Consider the following 16,613-nt stretch of genomic DNA (forward strand, 5'->3'; position numbering starts at 1 on the left):
CCCAGTCTGGGCTACACGTGATTCCAGACGCACAGCAACGTGACTGACTCTTAACTGCCCTAGCAAGCCATTCATTCAAGGGAACTTGGGAATGGGCAGCAAATGCCGGATTTGTGAATGACGCCCACATTACACAGAATTAAAGAAGTCACCCGGTTTCAAAGTTCCAGCGAATGAAAAGACTTTAATTTGTGTAGCATCTTATAACTGTTCTCGAAGCATGGCTGTGTCTGAGGTCCAATGAGAAAACATCCCCACCATTCTTCCAGCATCACACCAACAGAGTGTGGCCTGATTTGTCATAAACCCTAGCAATAACAATGCAGTTTTATAAACAAGATTTATGTCAGTGTTGATTTAGTTTGATTGATATAGCTGCAAGCAATTTCTCAGAAGACTGTGATTTGATGACACATATTATAGTGCTTCAAATAAACATGTTCTTTTGCAATATTAATGTTTATAAAATGCTTTTGCTTCTGGCATGAATAAATATTTTATGTATGATAAAATTAATTCATAAATTGATTACATTTTGCAGCAAAACAGTAACAATAATAGCGCTAGGGACCCGGGTTCGATTCCTGGCTTGGGTCACTGTCTGTGCGGAGTCTGCACGTTCTCCCGTGTCTGCGTGGGTTTCCTCCGGGTGCTCCGGTTTCCTCCCATCGTCTGAAAGACGTGCTGGTTAGAGTGCATTGGCTATGCTAAATTCACCCTCAGTGTACCCGAATAGGCGCCGGAGTGTGACAACTCGGGGATTTTCACAGTAGCTTCATTGCAGTGTGAATGTAAGCCTACTTGTGACACTAACAGAGTGGTCAATGGTAACCCCAAGGATATTGACAGTGGGGTATTCAGTGATGGTAGGTCTCTTATTGGTGATGATCAATGCCTAACATTTGTGTGGCGCGAATGTTACTTGCCACTTGTCAGCCCAAGCCTGGATATTGTCCAGATCTTATTGAATTTGAACATGGACTGCTTCAGTATCTGAGGAGTCGTGAATAGTGCAAGACATTGTGCAATCATCGGCGAACATCCCCACTTCTGCCCTCATGAGAGGGAGAAGGTCATTGATGAAGCAGTTTGGGTCTAGGACACTACCCTGAGGGACAGCTGCAGAGATGTCCTGGAACTGATGTGACTGATCTTCAGGTCTCTTGATGGCCATACTCTGGGAGATGTACTGGAGGAACTCCTCGGACATCTCACACCATCGACTAGGTGGGAATTGTCCAGGGAGTTTCAACTTCAAATGGGCAATTCCCCTGCGTCTGGAACCCTCCTAAGGAGTCTCCAAATCTGAGTTAGAGACTTCAAAGGCTTCTGACTACTTGTGAGAATAGTTACCCTCGAACTGGCACTCTGCGGACCCTCCGACTCCACCCCCCCCAACCCGACAACCACACTTGCCTACTCAGCCTGCCACCTTACACCTTACCCACGTACCTCACTCACACTCATTCACTAATGCACTGAAAAGCTATTTAGACATCTTAATCTTTTGCTGTGTTAATAAATGAAGACTTACCAAAATAATTCAGTTAGTGCTGTAAAATAAAAGGGACATGTCTTGACTTCCCGCACAATCCAGTATTACAAAGGAGGACTCCGCGAACCGGTACACTCGACATATCCGAAAAGGCTCATTTCGGATAACTGGGTGAGACATGTGGAGCACTCTGTGAAAAAAAGTAGGGGTGGAATGGCACTCTGACGGTTATTAATAAGGTCTTTTTGGTGCGGCAACTGAAAGCGGGTGGGGTAGGACTTGTAGGTGGTCCACGGGGTCTTTTTCCCCACTAAATCGTCCATGGGTGAAAGTGTTCAAGAAGGATTGCCTAATAGCATCTTTCACAAGATTGTTTTTCGGGTGCTGGGAAAGGAATGTGGACAACAACTTGTTCCATGAAAGAATTGCTGGAACTTCAATAGTCACCTGGAATACTGGGGACAGATCGATGGGAGCATTAGTGAGCTGTAACACGCAGTATCACTGATATCTTTGTCAAACACTGTCACTCGGTGCAGTGTGGAGTTGGAATGCAGTGTCAGGTAGTGCAGTCAATTCCTTGCTGTGTTTGTCTCCAGTCTCAGCTGATCATTGTGGTGACACTGAGAGCCTCTTCCACTCCAGGGACACACCCTGGTCTGTCCTCTCACTTCGTGCAACGGCCCATTACAGCAACATTTGGAAGAGTGACTATACGTGCATCCTTGAACCCAAGGTAGAGTGAGCAGCAATATCCCTCAGAAAATCAACTGAAATACAACAAGCATGGTGACACAGTGGTTAGCACTGCTGCCTCACAGTGCCAGGCACAAGGTTCGATTCTCGGCTTGGGTCACTGTCTGTGCGGAGTTTGCACGTTCTCCCCGTGTCTGCGTGGGTTTCCTCCGGGTGCTCCGGTTTCCTCCCACAGTCCAAGATGTGTGGGTTAGGTTGATTGACCATGCTATATTGGCCCTCAGTGTGAAGGGGATTACCAGGGTAAATATGTAGGGTTATGGGGATAGGGCCTGGGTAGGATTGCTGTCTGTGCAGGCTCGATGGACTGAATCATGGAATCCCTACAGTGCAGAAGGAGGCCATTCGGCCCATCTAGTCTGCACCGACCACAATCCCACCCAGGCCCTATCCCCATAACCTCATGCAATTACCCTAGCTGGTCCTCCTGACACTAAGAGGCAATTTAGCATGGCCAATCCACCTAACCCGCACGCCTTTGGACTGTGGGGGGGAACCGGAGCACCCGGAGGAAACCCACACAGACACGGGGAGAACGTGCAAACTCCACACAGGGAGCCACCCAAGGCCGGGATTTAACCTGGGTCCCTGGCGCTGTGAGGCAGCAGTGCCAACCATTGTGCCACCGTGTCGCCCGCCTGTAGCCTCCTTCCGCACTTTAAGGATTCTATGAATCTAAGTACTTTAATGGGAAAAATATTTAATTGATCAAAAACAGTAGTGTTACTTTCTATACAATCTGTACTTGAAATGGGGGATTTGATACCCGCATTGACACTAGCATGAATAACAAGATGACAAGCGGCCTCAGTGAACTGTGGCCTCATCTTACTGGAGATTTCCTGTGGATGAGTGACGAAGCTTTGTTGGTGCCACCCGACCATGCAGCAGCCGGACTAACCCCCCCTTTCAGGCCGCGAGTCATCGGAGTTAGCGAAGGGCAGGGGGAGGGAGGGGCGGGGGAAACAAAACACACACACACACCCAAGCAACGGAGATAGCATGGTCTTTCCTCTTTATTGATTTACACAGGTTATTACAAGTTGAAAAGAAAAATCCATTTCAAAGACATGACAAAGCCGTCTCCTAAATTCCCCCCGTAACCTCCTCCCCCCATAAAAAAAGTGCAAAGGCAGTCTAAAAAAAAACACTGAGTTAACACAGCAACCTGAGAAAAGTAGGTTGAAGATGCGAGGACGACGGAATGGGACTTGAGAATTCCCGAGAAACGGGTGCTTTGGGGGATGGCCTTGTGGGACTGATGCCACGTCAACAAAGGATGCTCAGATCTCCCACTTTCAGCAGAACTTCATCAATCAATGTGAGCCCAGTAAAATATTGTTGTAGTCTTCTCGATCAGTAGGGTAGCGGGATGGGGGAGGGGATAGGGAAAAGAGGCAGGGGGGGGGGGGTTCTTGTTCCCAGTTACGAGATGAGAATATAGCTAACAAAGGCACATTTAAATACAGAACACGCTGCACTGAATCCCTGTCAGTGTGTCCGAGCTGTCAGTAAAATAGAACGCAGAAACTGCTGGAAATACACAGCAGTGCTGGAAAAGAAAATGACCCTGCCTTGCACTCAGTGCCCATGGTTCTCTGGTAAAGTGCCTGTGAACGTGCCGCCTGTTAGTGCACATTGCTCCTGTTAACTGACCTGCTATGTGTTTCCAGAATTGGCTTTATTTCCAGATCTTTAAAGCTTGCAATTTTAAAATCTGCATCAGTCAATGGATTTCTGACAACAGCTCCGTGTTGCTGATTCTTCTAACCCATGTATGTTACTTATTATCACCATATATGGCGCTCTAATATAAACCGCACCATCAAAAAATGTATTACTAATATGGGCTCAGTGTGTGAGTGCTGGATGACTGCAGGAGTGTCACTTTGAGAGAGATCACAGCAGTGCAGCCATGCGTGGGGTGTAACTGATCAGAATCCACTCCCTCCACAATAAGAAATGGGCAAAGGACCTTTTGATTGCCAAGGCCCATCTGGCCTCTTCCAACCTCTGACCAGTGAAGAAAGGTGGATTCTCACTTGACTTGCCACAGCCTCGAGAAGGTGCCTGTTGGATAATCCTTCGCTGCAATGGTGCTTCATGGAAATTCCCCCACCCGAGCTCATGCCTATCCCACGTTTGACCCCAATCCGTCTTGCTTTTCGTAACTCGCTCCGCACATCTGGTTTGCCGCTTGAATCAGTCGGGGCTTTTCCGACAGGCCTCTTGAGGAGGAAGTCAGAAAGGGGATTCCACCCCTGATCATTATCCAGTGACGTGTGTGCGTGGATGTGCGCGCGTGGGGATGTGAGAGAGAGCGTGAGAGAGAGAGCGCGTGAGAGAGAGCGCGTGAGAGAGAGAGCACGCGTGAGAGAGAGAGCGTGAGAGAGAGAGCGTGAGAGAGAGAGCGAGCGTGAGAGAGAGAGCGTGAGAGAGAGAGCGAGCGTGAGAGAGCGTGAGAGAGAGTGAGAGAGAGAGCGTGAGAGAGAGAGAGCGTGTGAGAGAGAGAGCGCGCGAGAGAGAGAGCGCGTGAGAGAGAGAGCGCGCGTGAGAGAGAGAGCGTGAGAGAGAGAGAGAGCGTGAGAGAGAGAGAGAGCGTGAGAGAGAGAGAGAGCGTGAGAGAGAGAGAGAGCATGAGAGAGAGAGAGCGTGAGAGAGAGAGAGCGTGAGAGAGAGAGAGCGTGAGAGAGAGAGCGTGTGAGAGAGAGAGAGCGTGTGAGAGAGAGAGAGCGTGAGTGAGAGAGAGCGTGAGAGAGAGTGTGAGAGAGAGAGCGTGAGAGAGAGAGAGCGTGTGAGAGAGAGAGCGTGTGAGAGAGAGAGCGTGAGAGAGAGAGAGCGTGAGAGAGAGCGTGAGAGTGAGAGCGTGAGAGAGAGAGAGTGTGAGCGTGAGAGAGAGAGAGTGTGAGTGAGAGAGTTCGTGAGAGAGCGTGTGAGAGAGAGAGCGTGTGAGAGAGAGAGCGTGTGAGAGAGAGAGAGCGTGAGAGAGAGAGCCTGTGAGAGAGAGAGCGTGAGAGAGAGAGTGAGTGTATGTGGGTGCGTGTGTGGGTGTCAGAGGGAGACTATTCCTACAGGCCTCTTGAGGAGGAAGTCAGAAAGGGGATTCCACAGCCGATCACTATCCAGTGACGTGTGTGTGTGTGTGTGTGTGTGTGGGTGTGGGGGGATGTGTGTGTGTGTGTGTGTGTGTGGGGGGGAATGTGTGCGTGTGCTGGGATGTGTGTGTGTATGTGTGTGTGTGTAGGGATGTGTGTGTGTGTGGGGATGTGTGTGTGCGCGTGTGTAGGGATGTGTGTGTGTATGTGTGGGGATGTGTGTGTGTAGGGATGTGTATGTGTGTGTGTGAGGATGTGTGTGTGTGTGTAGGGATGTGTGTGTGTGTGTGTGGGGATGTGTGTGTGTGTGGGGATGTGTGTGTGTGTAGGGATGTGTATGTGTGGGGGGGATGTGTATGGGGAGGTGTGTGTGCGCTTGCGTGTGTGTGTGCGTGTGTAAGAGGGAGACTGGAGTGTAGGCAGCCATGGCTCAGTGCTGCACCAGCACTCACTGTACAAGCTCACTCAGGAATAATGTCAACCCTGGTGGTCTACCAGAGAGCCGCCAGCGTCTACTCGCTCCCATCTATGGCTGCTTAAGTCAATGGTGCTTTCAGCCTGGCTGCTCGACGATTTATGGATGAAGCACCAAGCAGCTGCCCCTCCTGGCAGGGAGTCCCATGTTAGGAAATCGCGAGCACAAACCAATAACGTTTGGTAAATCTGCGCATCCGGCAAAGCCAGATCCGGATTGGAAATACAGTGACCCCACTGTGCGGGTCGAGGGAAATGTGAGGCAAACCAACTCTGGCTGGAGTGACTGACTATTAGATGCCCAAGGTTATAAAACAAGTGTGTCAGACCCGATCAGTCTTCAATAAACATCCTCTGGGTAAAATATCCCATTAAATCTTTAAATAATTCTGAATAAATAAGAACCAATCATTAAAAATAAAAACAGAAACCAGTCTGAATAAGGATTACAATCATCTTGTTCCATGTGAGACAGTAGGATCAGGTTCGATACAAGACATGGCAGTCAAACCATCTCCAAGGATATAGGCACTCGGGATTGAATGGAAATACGATGGCTTTTATCCATATTTGTCTCTTGGATCTCTAGTCAACAGTGAAAGGGGACGGGAAGGGAGTTGCCCCCCCAAATGCTGGTTATGATTGATGGGAGTGTAAAAATCACACAATAAGATACTTGGGTATTCGTCTGCCTCAGGACATCCCAATGTGAAGTCCAAAAAAAATATCAGAGAACGTGGTGGAAAATTAATTTGATCGCTTTCAAATTAAAGGCAACAGAAATACAGAACACATAATTTAACACCAATGGATAAGGGGACTCAGCATGGAGAGTTCTGTCTTAAAACAGAATGAGTGGGTGGGGGGTGGTCGGAAGGGAGTGGTTAACCTATTGAAGCAACGTGGCACAGATGGGCGCATTTGTCTGGAGTTACCAGTGTCTAAACAGTGATGCTTCTGTGCGGATAAAGATGTGTCAGTGCAGACATAACATTAACCTTCTGACGCTCGTAAAACATCGCCTTTTGGGTTCTTATGGCATCAGTTTAGTCCCTGAATATGGACACGGGGATCAGGCAACATTTGCAGTCAGGTCATTTTTTTTTTTAAAACAGAAGTGTTTTTTAAAAAAACTGTAAACAGTGTTAACTTCACATTATCGATGAACCCTCTAACACCGCACGAAGGTCTCCTCTGGACTGGAGTGACAATTATTTTTTAAATCATTTACAAAGAAGCAAGGGTAATCCCGCAGCAGAAGCCAACAATCTCTAAACAAATGCCCAACGTCGTCCATTGCAGATCTATACATTCTCTCTTTAGGATCAACTGCCCCAACTCCGCCAGCAGCTGGACTTGCAATTAGATGGGGCTGCTGCTTAGTAACCCCTCCACCAGTTGTACCCATGAGTGGCGCTGCCATCAAAAACCTTCCAACTCGGGCAGGTCTCCACAAACCCTGGTTGGTGGGTCCACGCAGGGTTGGCCAGCGAAGGCCTGAATGGATGTGTCAGTTGCCCACTTGTTTGCAGGTGCTACGACAGGCAGTTCCTTCACCTCGCTGACTAACAATGCCATATATATTAAAAAAAATACCTGATGGGTAACGGTGGGAAAACCGAGCGGATAAAACCGACATTTCCAAATCCCGCATCAGGAGACAACTGTAGTGACGCCGCCATTCCTGGCAGGTTCTTTCAAAACCTTACTACATCTACTGAGAAGGAATTAGTGTCCAGCTGGCTATTTAGTGGTCCCTAAAAGGTAAATACATAAAATATGTGCACAATGGAAACAGCAATAAATTACAAAACATTGGTTGATTAATGGTGGAGTGATTGGTAGGCTCCAGACTGGTACAGTCTGCTTTGCAAGTCGATGGCATTTAGGAGCAACATTGACCCAGTACATGTCATGAAACACGCTGCCAATTTAAGTCAGTGCCAATAAGCATCCTTTCTGTATTTCAAGATACTTGGATATCAAGAAAAATATCAGTGCCCCCTTCACAGCTTGGCACACGTCAAACTTTCCCCGTTATTGTTAGTTGTTACTAGTGCCAGAGTGCGCCATATAATACTGTACAGGGCGCAAGTGCACAGGGCAAGGAAGGAACAACAAAGAAAACCTTAAGCACATCTCACACAGATCCAGTGGCCAGCCTCACACGGAGCTACAATTCCTATTTGGAAAATGCTCTCCTGTGACTCAATCGCGAAGGTAAAGCTTCAGTCACACCTGGCTTGGGTTTGGTAGCCACCTGCCTTCTGCCTCGTGGCTGCTGAAGAGGAGGCTTCAGAGATTGCAGACCCTGAGTACTTGGGCATTGTCCCTTCCCACGTGGTCCTCCTTCAAACCAGGTCCTTCATACACAAGAAACAAATGGAAAAAGAAACCACCGGGCCTTTAAACTTCCACCTTGCGCAGACTCGATCGGCTGAAGGAATTCCTGGGGAGAAAAAAAAACACAAAGTTTAATGATTGAGGAGTGCTTCACTGGAAAGAAAAAAATAAGAATTAACCTCTGGATCTGGACACAAGTGGGGGGGAAAGAAAACATGAGAAAGGCAGATGGGAGCACAAGACTGTCTACACTTCCCGCTGCCTCGGCTCCTTTGCGGAGGCAGCGGGAGGCATAATTAACGACCCCACGCACCCTGGACATTCTCTCTTCCACTTTCTTCCGTCGGGAAAAAGAAACAAAAGTTTGAGGTCACGTACCAACCGACTCAAGAACAGCTTCTTCCCTGCTGCCGTCAGACTTTTGAATGGACTTACCTTGCATTAAGTTGATCTTTCTCTACACCCTAGCTATGACTGTAACACTACATTCTGCGCCCTCTCCTTTCCTTCTCTATGAACGGTATGTTTTGTCTGTATAGCGTGCAAGAAACAATACTTTTCACTGTATGTTAATACATGTGACAATAATAAATCAAATCAAATGTGGGTACGAACAGCAAGCGAGATAATAAGCAAAGGAGCAGAAGGGGGGACTGAACAAGAAGGATGGGAAGCAAAGGGAGGGAAGATATTTTAATTTTACAAAAAAATTCAACCCTGAATTTGACCGCGAGTCAGAAGAGAAAAGAGAGAAGGAAAAGTAAGGTTGATTGATTGATCCATGGTTGATGGAACCCAAGTCTCAGAGGTGGAACACAACTTTAGCTAAGTCATTGCAGTCCCCAAGAGCTGTACGTGGATCCCTTACCGGTGGCTGGTGCTGGGTATGAGAGACTTGTATAATTGGGGAATCTTCCGATTGATCATTGGCTGCAGGGACTCCTTTAGTCGGTGATAGTTACGCTCCAATTCTCGGTGGTACTCCTTCTGGTCTGCTCCAATCAGAGTCTTGTTCTTGCGTAAAGCATCCTCACAGCTACAGATAAAATACTGGTTACACTTGATTCATCACCTGAAACTTCTCATCATCGCACAGAGCAGGTACCAAGTGCTATTTGACATTATGAGGCATACAATGTTACCAGGAAATACCGTGAATCGTTCATGGCTCACAGCTTGCATTTCTTGATCTGGACCACATTAAAGTAAAAGTTAAAGTTTATTTATTAGTCACAAGTAAGGCTCACATTAACATTGCAATGAAGTTACTGTGAAATTCCTCTAGTCGCCACACTCCGGCGCCTGATCGGGCTAATGTAGCTAACCCGCCCGTCTTTGGACTGTGGGAGGAAACCGGAGCACCCGGAGGAAACCCACGCAGACATGGGGAGAATGTGCAAACTCCACACAGACAGTGACCCAAGCCGGGAATCGAACCCGGGTCCCTGGTGCTGTGAGGCCGTGATGTGGAGATGCCGGCGCTGGACTGGGGTAAGCACAGTAAGAAGCCTCACAACACCAGGTTAAAGTCCCAACAGGTTTATGTGGCAGCACAAGCTTTCGGAGTCTCACTCCTTCTTCAGGTGAAGAAGGAGCGAGACTCCGAAAGCTTATGCTACCAGGTAAACCTGTTGGACTTTAACCTGGTGTTGTGAGACTTCTTACTGTGCTGTGAGGCAGCAGTGCTAACCACTGTGATGATGATAACAATACGATGTTAAGAGTGACGGTCAAGATACTGTCTTGTATTGAGGAAGAACAGCCATCTGGTAACTGGCAGCCACTATTGTCCATCAGTCTGCACTCACCGGTCTGATGCTGGTCTACAACTAGTGCACAAAGAGCAGGTTCATTGCCTCGTGCCTCAGCCACAGGGTGGTGAATGTTGTGGGATTTTTAAGGCAAAGGTTTGGTAGTGGGTGGTTTAAGGAAGGGCTTTCAAAGGCGCATGTCACAGTGCATTGGTGTTTGTCCAATTGAAGGAAGTAGCAAGCTGTAATGCAAAGTTAATCCTTTGTTGACTGCTACACTGTACACACACACACAAGAGATACCGACGTACCGCTTCATGAAGTCTTTGAAGCAGAGGCGTAGTTTGTTGTGATGTCGGAACAGCTTGGGATCATCTGGAATGTCTGCCAGGAAAACCTGGGCCACTTCCAAAGGCCCCTGAGAAAATTCCAGAAAAAAAAAATCAGGGTCAACCAGGGACATTTGTTACTAACTCTACAAACTGCTGTCACGTTTAAATTCATGCTGGTTTGACATAATATTACAGTCAGGAGGTGAAGGTTTGAACAGACTTAAAACAGAAAAAGAGTAAGCTCAGAGTATATGGATATAGTTTATGTAAGTTATAGTTTGACCCACTTTTCACCTCCTCCTGGGGGGTATACACTGACTCTGGAATATAGCAGCACAGGAGAATTCACAGAATCACAGGACGCTACAGTGCAGAAGAGGCCCTTTGGCCCATCGAGTCTGTTCTATGTGCAGATGGTTGGGGGAATTGAGTTGAACAAGATTATGAGGGGCATGGACAAGGTGGATAGGGTGCAGCTGTTCCCCTTTGTTGAAGGGTCAGTTATGAGGGGACACAATTTAAAAGTGAGGGATGGGAGGTTTAGGGGGGATTTGAGGAAAAAGTTGTTTTTTACCCAGAGGGTGGTGAGGGTCTGGAATGCACTGCCGGGGAGGGTGGTGGAGGCAGGATGCCTCACATCCTTTAAAAAGTACCTGGGTGAGTACTTGGCAGGCCATAACATTCAAGGCTATGGGCCAAGCGCTGGCAAGTGGGATTAGGTGGGCAGGTCAGGACATTTCATGTGTCGGTGCAGACTCAATGGGCCAAAGGGCCTCTTCTGCACTGTAGCGTCCTGTGATTCTGTGAATTCTCCTGTCCTGCCCGCCACGGAAATTGTAGCAAGGGGGCGGGGGCAGGATTGGGGGCGGGGAATGACCACAGACCACGCAAAGGTCCATTGACCTCGTGCAGGATTCTCCTGGTTTTGGGACAAGCGCGGCCGGAGAATCCCATCCGCTATTCCTCATTCACTAATGAGCGCATGACTCTGAACATAGGGTCAGGAGGAGGCCATTTAAACCCTGTCAGGCTGCCCTGCCATTCGGTGAGAGCTGCGAGCGAACTCCGTATATCTGACTCCCCCCCCCGGATCCCTAAATACAGAATGCTGAAGTTAAACCTATCGACCTCATCTTTAAAATTGACAATTGACCTCCCAGCTGCAGAAGAGAGTTCCAAACTTCTGTCCCCTTTCTCTGCAGAAACCTACACCCCTGAAAATTCTGACCATGCCCCAAATCCCAGCCAAATAACGGGCGGGATTCTCCAATCATGTCTGTGGCCGTCCCGCTGTAAGAGAGAACGGAAAGTTTGGCGTTCCAGCCAAAACTCTATTCACTTTCAGTGGCACTGGGAAATCCCAGCCACGAACAAAGACGGAGATTTTTGGCAGGTTACTCTCTATCTTCATTTTCCATTGCCCTCGATACCCTGCAAACTTTGATCAAATAATTGCTAACTTCTAAATTAAAAATTAAATTCAAACCCTAGTCTGTGGATACTCTCTCCTTGAAATATTACTGTTGAAATTCAAGCATCGTCCTGGTAAACCAACACCGCACTCCCTCCAATAAATCCTTCCCAAGATGAGGTGCTCATAGAATCTCTACAGTGCAGAAGGAGGCCATTCGGCCCATCGAGTCTGCACTGATCACAATCCCACCCAGGCCCTATTCCTGTAAACCCACACATTTACCCTGCTAATCCCCCTGACACTAGGGTCAATTTAGCAATGGCCAATCAACCTAACCCGCACATCTTTGGACTGAGCTCACAATACTCCAGGTGTGGTCTAGCCAGCAGTGCGCACAGCTAACTGGAAGGTATTAGCTTTAGCAAAGCCCAAACCTCTGCTCATCCAACATCCGCATGCAGATAATGGACAGTAGCATTACCATAGATTCAATCCCCTACCTCCCACGCCACCTCACTAATCACACATCCACCCCCACCTCCTCCCCCCCCGCAGAGGTTATAAGACCAACTAAAGAGACTCTGCCACTAACCTGTCCGAGACCAACTAACTGAGCAAGGAACGGGAAACAAACCTGGGATATGCTTGAAACCAAGAGAGAAAATTTCTGATGTCTCTTCCTGGATCGTGCATGTATGGATTGCTCAGTACCTGACTGGACACTGTAATTCATCTATTTTGCCATTCATGCAAAGGATGTACTTCTGAGGCTGTATAAGGCTCTGGTCAGACCCCATTTGGAGTATCATGAGCAGTTTCGGGTCCCATATCTAAGGAAGGACGTGCTGGCCTTGGAAAGGGCCCAGAGGAGGTTCACTAGAATGATCCCTGGAATGAAGAGCTTGTCGTATGAGGAACGGTTGAGGACTCTGGGTCCTCGTTGGAGTTTAGAAGGATGAGGGGGAAATCTTATTGAAACTTACAGAATACTGAAAGGCCTGGATAGAGTGGACGTGGAGAGGATGTTTCCACTAGTAGGAAAACTAGAACCAGAGGGCACAACCTTAGGCTGAAGGGACGATCCTTTCAAACAGAGATGAGGAGGAATTTCGTCAGCCAGAGAGTGGTGAATCTGTGGAACTCTTTGCCGCAGAAGGCTGTGGGGGCCAGGTCATTGAGTGTCTTTAAGACAGAGATAGATAAGTTCTTGATTAATAAGGGGATCAGGGGTTATAGGGAAAAGGCAGGAGAATGGGGTTGAGAAAAATGATCAGCCATGATCGAACGGTGGAGCAGACTCGATGGGCTGAGTGGCCTAATTCTGCTCCTATGTCTTATGCCTCGTCTGTCAAGGAACAACAGTCCCACTCAAAGATCTACTTCACAAATTACACTAATTACAGAATCTAGCTAGGATTTTACTCGTTACATGGTCAACTCGAGACCCTCTTTTGCCACGACACATCACTGGGGAGTGCCTGTCGGAAACATGTTCACAGAAAGCTGCCCTAGGCTCACCGCTGAAGGAGGATGTGAGGCTCAGAGTTAACCCAGCCCAAGGCCTTCTGCAGTGGTGGCTGGACTATCGGAAATCCCTTAGAGTTGAGGGAAAAGCGGGCATTTGGAGCAGGCACAGAGCTGAGCCAGATGTAGAGAGGAAACAAAATCCACACTGCCCAACTGAAGGAGGAAGGGTTAACTCAAGCAGCAGGAAGGGTGAGCTCATCAGCCTGGGGTTCAACGACAATCCCTCGGGATGAACAGAAGGTGCAAAGAGTTAAACCATAAATGATCCTGGTGGAATAATGATGTCAGATCGCTGCTGAGAATAAAGAAAAGGCTGGAATGAGGAGGAGACTGAGACCTTGTGCAGAGGTCCAAATGTGTAAATAGTTGCTGTAAAAAAGAAAGTAATGGTTTTAAGAAAGCAGCATACTTGAACTTTGGCATGTCAGCTACAACTCTCACCAACTCTTACAGGTGCACCATAGAAAGCATTCTTTCTGGGTGTATCACAGCTTGGTATGGCTCCTGTTCTGCCCAAGACCGCAAGAAACTACAAAAGGTCATGAATGTAGTCCAATCCATCACACAAACCAGCCTCCCATCCATTGACTCTGTCTATACCTCGGCGGCAGGTGACGCTGCTCCCCTAGGGTTAATTAGCCTAATTAGGGCGGCACGGTAGCACAGTGGTTAGCATTGCTGCTTCACAGCTCCAGGGACCTGGGTTCGATTCCCGGCTTGGGTCACTGTCTGTGTGGAGTTTGCACATTCTCCTCGTGTCTGCGTGGGTTTCCTCCGAGTGCTCCGGTTTCCTCCCACAGTCCAAAGATGTGTGGGTTAGGTTGATTGGCCATGCTAAAATTTCCCCTTAGTGTCCTGAGATGTGTAGGTTAGAGGGATTAGTGGATAAATATGTAGGGATATGGGGGTAGGGCCTGGGTGGGATTGTGGTCGGTGCAGACTCGATAGGCCAAATGACCTCTTTCTGCACTGTAGGGTTTCTATGATTCTATGAAGGACCCCACGCACATTCTCTCTTCCACCTTTTTCCTTTGGGAAAAAGATACAAAAGTCTGAGGTCATGTACCAACCGACTCAAGAACAGCTTCCTCCCTGCTGCCATCAGACTTTTGAACGGACCTACCTTACATTAAGTTGATCTTTCTCTACACCCTAGCTATGACTGTAACACTACATTCTGCACCCTCTCGTTTCCTTCTCTATGAACAGTATGCTTTTCTGTATAGTGTGCCAGAAACAATACTTTTCACTGTATGTTAATACAAGTGACAATAATAAATCAAATCAAATCAAATACTTTGGGAAAGCAGGCAATCCCAGCCACACAATGGAACAAAAGGGTCACCCCAGGCGGAAGAACAGACTCCGACAGCAGGGCTGTCAGTGGAATAGGGATCCCAGGAGCAGCAGAGGTGACGATGACACAGTGGAAGGGTCATCCTAATCAGCAGCTGCAGTCCTGGAATAGAGGTGGAGCACTGGCAGTCACAAAGAGGAAAATGGTCAGAACATAACCCACAGATCAGATGCTGCAATAACAATGCATTACATACTGTTCCAAACTGCTAGGCAAAACACGAGGCATGTGAAGAGTTGGAACCAGCAACACTGCTGTTGGCATTCTGCCAAATTAACCCTAAGGGAGCAGCGGACTGGAGGGGTGTTTTGGCCTTGCATGTAGAAGTTATCGGGGCAGTGTTACTTCATCCTTAAAAATATATACCCTTCAGTTAGTGCTCGCCATGGTGTTGTGGTGTATGATTAAAGGCATGAGGAGGCAACTTATGCACCAATTCATAGTTTTGTTCTAACAGCCTATACAGGTGTAGCAGACATATGCACCTAGTTATAGGATGTAAACTATACCAAAAACTAAACATGTTCATATCTGAAAAATGTTCCATTGCACATATCATCATCCATAGCTTAGACAGTGCCAAAATTTAAAAACATGCAGACAGTACAATCAGAGAGAGATCGCAGGCACTGTACCCGACTGGAGAGAATTCACAGGCACTCTACCCGACTGGAGAGAGATCGCAGACACTGTACCTGACTGGAGAGAGATCGCAGGCACTGTACCCGACTGGAGAGAGATCGCAGGCACTGTACCCGACTGGAGAGAGATCGCAGACACTGTACCCGAGTGGAGAGAGATCGCAGACACTGTACCCGACTGGAGAGAGATCGCAGACACTGTACCCGACTGGAGAGAGAGATCGCAGACACTGTACCCGACTGGAGAGAGATCGCAGGCAGTGTATCCGACTGGAGAGAGATCGCAGGCAGTGTACCCGACTGGAGAGAGATCGCAGACACTCTACCCGACTGGAGAGAGATCGCAGGCACTGTACCCGACTGGAGAGAGACGGCAGACACTGTACCCGACTAGAGAGAGATCGCAGACACTGTACCCGACTGGAGAGAGATCGCAGGCACTGTACCCGACTGGAGAGAGATCGCAGGCACTGTACCCGACTGGAGATCGCAGGCACTGTACCCGACTGGAGAGAGATCGCAGGCAGTGTATCCGACTGGAGAGAGATCGCAGGCAGTGTACCCGACTGGAGAGAGATCGCAGACACTGTACCCGACTGGAGAGAGATCGCAGGCAGTGTATCCGACTGGAGAGAGATCGCAGGCAGTGTACCCGACTGGAGAGAGATCGCAGACACTGTATCTGACTGGAGAGAGATCGCAGACACTGTACCCGACTGGAGAGAGATCGCAGACACTCTACCCGACTGGAGAGAGATCGCAGACACTCTACCCGACTGGAGAGAGATCGCAGACACTCTACCCGACTGGAGAGAGATCGCAGACACTCTACCCGACTGGAGAGAGATCGCAGACACTCTACCCGACTGGAGAGAGATCGCAGACACTCTACCCGACTGGAGAGAGATCGCAGACACTGTATCCGACTGGAGAGATATCTCAGACACTGTACCCGACTGGAGAGAGATCGCAGACACTTTCCCTGTCGAGGGAGAGCGCAGGCACTTTATCCGACTAGGCAGAGCTCGCAGACAGTCTACCCAAATAGAGAGAGAGCGCAGATACTTTACCTGGTTGACTGTGGTTCCCACACTTCCCTGTAATACCATCTGCAGCATCTTGGCATCAGCTGGTTCCTGGTGCGTGGCAAAAGCCAATTCCTGGGTCTTCTTTTGCATATCCTCGATCGCTACCTCAATTGGGATTAATATAATCTGCAGTTGGGAATACAGGATGTGAAATATGAGACTGGGCATCACATTCCTTCTCGAGGCTTCTTGTGTTCTCCACATCACTGATCTCCCCAGGGGTAATCCATCCCTGACTTTCCTTCTTACTCCAATCCTCCAACTATTTGTCTGAACTAATTATTTCAGCTCATTTCATAATCAAGATGATGGATATGATATTCAACAGCGGTGAGACTCA

At 48.3% G+C, this 16,613-nt stretch overlaps 1 protein-coding gene across 5 annotated transcripts in view; it reads right to left on the minus strand.

Annotated features, from left to right (window-relative positions):
• Positions 1–3,247: 3,247 nt before the first annotated feature.
• The window catches only part of dock6 (dedicator of cytokinesis 6), a 226,535-nt gene continuing 213,169 nt past the window's right edge, over positions 3,248–16,613 (minus strand). For all 5 annotated transcript variants that reach the window (XM_078234904.1, XM_078234903.1, XM_078234901.1 and 2 more), the window contains 4 exons: positions 16,256–16,399; positions 10,226–10,332; positions 9,032–9,199; positions 3,248–8,269 (listed from right to left, as the gene is read on the minus strand). In XM_078234904.1, the coding sequence (XP_078091030.1) occupies positions 8,227–8,269; positions 9,032–9,199; positions 10,226–10,332; positions 16,256–16,399 (462 nt within the window). In that variant the 3' untranslated portion in view covers positions 3,248–8,226. The remainder of the gene's footprint in view (positions 8,270–9,031; positions 9,200–10,225; positions 10,333–16,255; positions 16,400–16,613) is intronic.

This window comes from Mustelus asterias, chromosome 19 (assembly GCF_964213995.1).
Source record: "Mustelus asterias chromosome 19, sMusAst1.hap1.1, whole genome shotgun sequence".
In the NCBI taxonomy this organism is placed as follows: domain Eukaryota; kingdom Metazoa; phylum Chordata; class Chondrichthyes; order Carcharhiniformes; family Triakidae; genus Mustelus; species Mustelus asterias.